The 7035-nt window shown below is 44.9% G+C and overlaps 1 protein-coding gene across 1 annotated transcript in view; it reads left to right on the top strand.

Moving 5' to 3' along the window:
* Bfsp2 (beaded filament structural protein 2) overlaps positions 1 to 6788 on the top strand; it is a 58167-nt gene extending 51379 nt beyond the window's left edge. The window contains exons 6-7 of the mRNA XM_050139510.1: positions 3275 to 3495; positions 6587 to 6788. Coding sequence (XP_049995467.1) covers positions 3275 to 3495; positions 6587 to 6590 — 225 coding nt within the window. The 3' untranslated portion in view covers positions 6591 to 6788. The remainder of the gene's footprint in view (positions 1 to 3274; positions 3496 to 6586) is intronic.
* The last annotated feature ends 247 nt before the right edge of the window (positions 6789 to 7035 follow it).

Genomic DNA, 7035 nt, shown 5'->3' with positions numbered 1-7035 from the left:
AAAAAAAAAAAAAAAAAAAAAAAAAAAAAAAAAAAAAACAAGGCATAGGTTTAAAAGTATGTTCAAAACAAAATTCTAATTCCTATATAAAACAAAAGAGAGAAAATGCAAGGAGGTAGGAACTAATGATTCTCAAAATCTAAACCATTCCTGCATGTTTGTCACTATGAAGAGGTCTCAGATCCCACCAGTCAAAGAGCAACTGAGGCCAGAGGCTGGTCTACTCTTAATCACAGTGATCTCACCCTGCTTCCTAAAAAGCACTAGGGCCGGCATTTGACTCAAAGTTCACACGGCCCAAGGAGTGAAGAAGATCTAGGGGCCGGGAAATTGTTTCTTCAGTCAAGGGTTTGCCCTGAATTCCATCTCCAGAACTTGCATATTTAATGCGAGGGAGAGAAAGAGAGAGAGAGGGAGAGACTGACAGAGAGAGGGAGAGAAGGAGGGAGGGAGGGAGGGAGGGAGGGAGGGAGGAAGGAAGGAAGGAAGGAAGGAAGGAAGGAAGGAAGGAAGGAAGGAAGGAAGGAAGGACTTGATGGCATGCCACGAAATCCCAGCACTGGAAAGCACAGGTCCCACCTACTTGTTGGCTCCAGGCCAGAGAGACCCTGCCTCTAAAAGAAATGTGAACAATGCCTGAGGAATAATGTCTGAAGTTGTCCTCTGATTTCCACACACACATACACATGTGTACACCCACACAGACATGTGTAATCACACACACATAAACACACTTTAGCTGGTATGATGAGCTTTGCTTAATAGCACCACAAACCAGAATCTTCCACTTTAGCTATAGTAGTCAGAAGTCCCATTTTCTAAAACATTCCATCAAGGGGTATAGAAAGTTCATTCATCAAGATTTGATTGAATCCAACTTAGAAAAAAAAATATTTGTTTTTATGTGTTACATAGCCAGGCATGGTAGCACATGCTCTTAATCCTAGCACTTAGGAGGCAAAGGCAGGCAGATCCCCACGCATTCAAGGTCAGCCTGGTCTATATAGTGAGTTCCAGCCCAGCCAAAGCTCTATGATGAGACCCTGTCTTTAAAAAGGAGCCAGGTACTGAGCTGCAGAAATGGCTCAGCAGTTAAGAGCGTTGCTGCTTTGGCAGCACACTCGAGTTCAGTTACTGAAACTCATGTCAGGTGACCTGTCACTCCAGGGGTCATATGGCCTCCACAGGCACCTATGCTCATATGTGCACAACCCCATGCAGACACGCATAAATTCATAAATTAAAAATAATAAAATTTTGACTGAAGAGATGGCTTAGTGGTTAAGAGGACTTAATTCTCTTGCAGAGGACCCAGGGTCTGTTCCCAGCACCCACAGAGAAGCTCACAACTCTCTGTAACTCCAGTTCCAAAGGACCCAGTGCCTCTTCTGTCCTCTGTGGGCTCATACACACATGTGATGGATACACTTAGGCATGCACATACACATAAAATAAAAAATACAGAAATAAAATCTTTTCAAAGCCAGGTACTATTACACATAGGCAAAGCCAGGTACTATTACACATAGGCACACTTACATTTAGTTCTTTTACTGTCTAGCTTTCAGGACACAATACACAGGAAGATGAGAAGAAAGAGGTCTGCAGCCTATCTCAGTGGCTCTCAACCTTCCTAACACTGTACCCCATTGATGCAGTTCTTTACAGCAATCTACAACTATAAAATTACTTTTGTTGCTACTTTATAACTGTAATTTTGCTACTGTTATGAGTCATAATGTAAATGTCTTATGTGCAGGATATCTGATATGCAACCCCCAAGGGGTCTCACCCCCTTGGTTGAGAACCACTGGTAACTGATGGGAAAGGACAGTAGAACAATAAATGTAACTATGTGGCAGGTGCCTTCTCCCAGGCAACAGTGTATCTGGGCCTGCACAGGCCCTTTCCTGGCACTGAAGGTTTCCCTCTGAGCCTCGCTATCTTGTAGGACAGGCATCTCCCTGCAGTGAATTCAAAGGCATGCATGTGTTTGGGGAGTCATGGAAACTTGGGGAGCTCCTAACCAACTTGTTTGTAGTAAGGACCAGCAAGGAAGGCTTGCTAGAGAAGAGACTTGAACTTGGGGATGAACAGGAATAAAGCAAGTAAGAATGCCCCAGACCTAAAAGCCAATATGAGACTGTGCATAGTGACATACACCTTTAATCCCTGCACTGGGCTGGTGGATGGATCTCCTCTGTGAGTTCGAGGCCAGCCTGGCCTACATAGTAAGTTCTAGGACAGCCAGATTTATACAGTGAGACCCTGTTTCAAAAAGAAAGGAAGGAAGGAAAGGAGCAAAGAAGGAAAGAAAAGAAGGGGGAAAAAGAAGAGAAAAATATGAACCCAATAAACTTCCATGACCAGAAATGTTGACACTAGTGAAGAGTGGGAGGTAAATGGGAAGACACAGACCCAACCATGGGAACCATACTAGGGGTCCTTAGGAGCCACTCTTGTGAGGTTTAAGTGGAGGATATAGAAGCCTAGATGTATACTTTAGCCAAGGCACCTTAGGAGCTGGGTGGGAAATTTAGGAAGGGTAGAAACTAAAAGCAGGGTGACAAGTGAAGAGGCCTCTGAGCTGACCTCAGGGGATAAATGTCCAATCCTAGGCCATGGTGTTGGGAGAAGAAAGATGACCATGAATGTAAAAACCTCGCAGGAGGTCTAAGAGGCAGGACTCAGAAAGGGACATCCAAGACACATCTCCCCCCAGTTTCTCCAACTTATACACCGAAGAGGAGAGGCCAGTGGTTCCAAAGGAAGCCAGTGGCTCTGTTTTGGGGGTCTTTACATATTTCTAATAAGAAGTTCAAGAGCAGGCCCACAGCTGAGGAAGCCAGCTGCGCTGAAGGTTTCGGTGTAGGTGTCATGATCCAAAAGAACTGCTGGCATCCTGAGTGAGGAGGTCATCAGTTCATCAGACCCGGGATCCCTGCTTAAGGATCTCTACCTCCTGATGGGGCAGTGGGGATCCACCAAGGAGCAGAGGAACAGGGCCTAGCAAAGATGCATTACTAAACACCACAGAAAAGTGCTGAGAGGAAAGGGTCAGACACATCCGTTTCAGCTCCCTCCTGCCTGTCACAAAAAGTCAATGAAGCCAAGCTTCACTTTCTTATTCTTCCCTAGAGCCAGTAAGACTGATCTCTCTTCCTCTCCAGAGTTGACAGCATCCTTGCCCCCAGAGACAGTGAGCTGAGCAAGTCTGTCACATGTTCCCTGGCTGGAGGGCCCAGCCCGATAATCCCTATTCACTCTTTTGTAGAAACGAGGCCTGGAAAACACGTTGTATGATGCTAAGCATTGGCATGACATGGAACTGCAGAATCTGGGTGCTGTGGTGGGCAGGCTGGAGGCAGAGTTGGCAGAGATCCGCTCAGAGACGGAGCAGCAGCAGCAGGAGCGGGCGTACCTGCTGGCGTGCAAGAGCCAGCTGCAGGAGGATGTGGCATCCTACAATGCCCTGCTGGACAGAGAGGAGAGCAGGTATGCCTCAGTTCTGCCTTAGCTGCAGGAAGAATGCACGTGGAGGATGGGGTGGGACTGGGTGGGTTCAGAGCTGGATTAAAGTGCACAAAGTCCTGGTTTCAATCCCCAGCACTGCATGACCCCACATCTTACATTTCATTTAAGACTGGAAGGAGGGAAGAGGAAGTGACCAAAAGCCTTTCCCTTGAGTGACTCGATTTTTAAAAAAAATTGAGATTTTGATTTATATTTATTTTATGTGTATGGGTGTCCAGCCTGCAAGCAAGTCTATGTAACACCTGTGTGCAGTGCCCATGGAGATCAGAAAAAGGGACTGGAGTCAAACAGTTGTGAACCGCCACATGGATGTTGGGGATTGAACCCAGGACCTCTAGAAGAGCAGCCAGAGCTCTCCACTCCCAAGTTGTCTCTCTAGCCCAAGTCTCAAACATTTTGAGGAGGCTTCTTGTTGACTTTCTTTTATCCAACTGGCCATGCATGCCTACAGGGGATGCTGAGAAAATGCTTTTTAACTTGGCCTCTATAGAGAAGGCAAGCAAGGTGTTGAAAATGCAACAAGAGTCATTGAGGTCCAGCCCCCTTCAAGACCCTCTTCAGGGTACAGATTGGATGCTACAGGAAGCAAAATGAACTTTTTTTTTAGGGTAACTGAAGGCTAATGCGCTCTCTCGCTCTCTCTCTCTCTCTCTCTCTCTCTCTCTCTCTCTCTCTCTCTCTCTCTGTGCTTTTCCAAATCAGTCTCTTTATTGTTCTGCTTCTATTCTAATTCTCCTGTCCTTCTAATTTCTCCTTCTTCTCCTCTAGCCTCCAAACTTTCTTGATTCTAGGGGGATTGGAACAATAATAAAAAAAATCACAAGAATTACCTCTCATTGGTCAAAAGCACATTCTTAGGGTAAACAAATAAGGAGTTGAGCCATTTACTGTGGCAACACAGGGGTTTCAAGGTTTCAGGAGTAAGACTGTGACCAGATTGAGTGGGGGGTAGAGGCACAGTGCTCAGTGACATACTTCGAGACAGAGGTCCATTATCACTAGGCTTGGCAAGCGAAGAACTGGCATGCTTCTCTTAGGGTGCTTAGGGTAAGACACCTGTGACTCTGGCCTTGTGCATAGTTATTTATAAAGTTTTAAACTTATGATCTATTTACAGAAAACCTTTAGTCTAGTTTGAATTTGCACTGAGGTGAAAGTGAGCTAACTGTGTGCAGTTAGTCTGAGCAAGAGGAACAAAGCAGGCTTTTAAGTGTCTACAGTCCTCGTGGGACAAATAGATCTAGTTCTGAAGCATGTCCTAGCATATATTCTATTTATCAAAATTATATAACTAAATGAAAAGTCATCTTCCTGACCACCCACAGATATATGCGACCATAAGACTGAGATGTGAACATGCAATTACATATACACATTACATGAGATTACACACTACAGGGTGGGTATTGGGGAGACATCAAGTTGGTTTAGCAAAAGTAAGCAATATTTTTCAGAATTGGTCCTACAAGCCTTGCGTGGACAGGATTAATCTCCATCAGAGAGTCACTTCTCTGGTGGGATGACATCTGAATTATCAATTGCCATATGCTGTATATTTCAGCGGCCTTCGATAGGAATGACAATGGAGTTGGACAGTCATGTCTGCCAAAATTATGCACACATATGCATATGAACTTGTGAACGAACATACATGCAGGTCTTCTCAAATCAATAGACATAGTGATCAATCTGCACATCAGAGACTTATCATTAGCCTCAGGGCTTAGCATCGTTGTAGATTCTTTCCAGAAATCCAAATATTTATTTTTCTTCATTTTCTCTATCTTCATATCTCCCTCCAAGGTCTCCTCTATGGCTCATTGAATTAAGAACTGGACAGTAAGGGCTGGAGAGAGGCCTCAGCAGTTAAGACCACTTGGATGCTCTTCCAGAGGAGACTTGGGTTCAATTCCCAGCATCCACAAGGTGGCTCACAACATCTATAACTCCAGGCCCAGGAGATCTGGCACTCTCTTCTGGCCTTCATGAGCACCTGGCATGCATATGATGCACAGACATATATGTGCACATAAACTACCCATGCACACTAGATAGATAGATAGATAGATAGATAGATAGATAGATAGATAGATAGATGGATAGATGGATGGATGGATGGATGATTTTTTAAGAAGAAAAGAACAGAAACTCTATAAGACAACTTAGAGGAGCTGGTGAGGTGGGTGAGCAGGTAAAGGCACTCATTACACAACCCTAAAGCTCTGAGTTCAAACCCCAGAATGTACATGAAGATAGGAGAGAACTGACTCCATGAAAAAGTATTCTGATATTTGATACATGTGCTGTGGCATGTGTGTGTATGTGCATTCACAAATACTAATAAAAAATAAAGTACAAACGCCAGCTTACAGGTCATATAGTCCATCTCAAGAGAAAATGAAGAAAGCCCAGGTGGGAGGGATTTGTCCGTGGTCACATATGGAGGTTGAAGCAACTCTGGGTCCTGAACCCAGGCTTCTGGGCCCTCTCTCAGAAAGGATAGCATCCTGTTTCATGGAAGAATAACCAAAGAGCCACCTGCAACCCTTTCAGGCCCTCCTTTCGAATGGAAAACATCATCTCTCTCCCCAATTGTCTTTTTGTCCAATTGCTTTCTGTGGGATGTGAAAGCCAGATGTTCCTAACAAAACCAAATCTTTCAGATTCCTATGCACATCTGAGTAAATATGCAAAGCCATTTTAAATAAACACGGGAGAGTGAAGGAGGTGGAACATAGTTCAGGAGCATAAGTACCGCTGAGTGGCTGTTAGGCGGAAGTGGAGCCCTAACCCTTGGCTGCCTCCATTCCTTACTGTGCCCACCAGAAAGCCACACGTCCCCAGTTACTGACAGGACATGTGTCCCAGAGTTCCAAAAGTCATTTGCCCAAAATCCATCAAACTATAAAGCAGGGATTCGAACCTTGGCACCGTCTTACTCCAAAAGCCAAATTCTTTCTCATGACACGGCTTTTTTCCCCACAATCCTGCCATGGCGTCTTTACCAGTGTTTTGTCTCTCTTGCTTCTGACTCACCTGTGTTTCTTTTAAGCTGATGGGAAAAATGAAAACAACTTCCTCCTTCTGCCAAGAGAGCTACCGTCTTCAGCAGCCCACCAGCAACAACACTTGAGGAACTTCTTTAGCGACTGGATTCCCTGCTTGACTCAGATGAAGCAAAATGCTTCCTAGGAGTAGAGAGGCTCCTTCTGCTCTCACTTAAGTAGTCTCTAGCTTGAACAACCTAGGCCTCTCCAAATAAATGCTTTGTGTGCAGCTCCCAGTCTACCCTTTCATGTTTAACTTGTTGGTACAGAGACAACACAGTCCTGTCTGCATATCTCAGGGGCTCTTTGGGGATTTTCATTGGTTGTGTGTGTGTGTGTGTGTGTGTGTGTGTGTGTGTGTGGTGGTGGTGGTGGTTCACCGGATGGAACCCAGGGCCTCATGCATGCTAATTATATACTCTGTCACTACACTACTCTACCATACCAGGGAGCC

Source organism: Alexandromys fortis, unplaced genomic scaffold (assembly GCF_014885135.2).
Source record: "Alexandromys fortis isolate MF-2015 unplaced genomic scaffold, M_Fortis_MF-2015_v1.1 scaffold_36, whole genome shotgun sequence".
In the NCBI taxonomy this organism is placed as follows: Eukaryota; Metazoa; Chordata; class Mammalia; order Rodentia; family Cricetidae; genus Alexandromys; species Alexandromys fortis.
The sequence above is the reverse complement of the archived record's forward strand: the minus strand, read 5'-3'. Positions and strand labels throughout refer to the sequence as shown.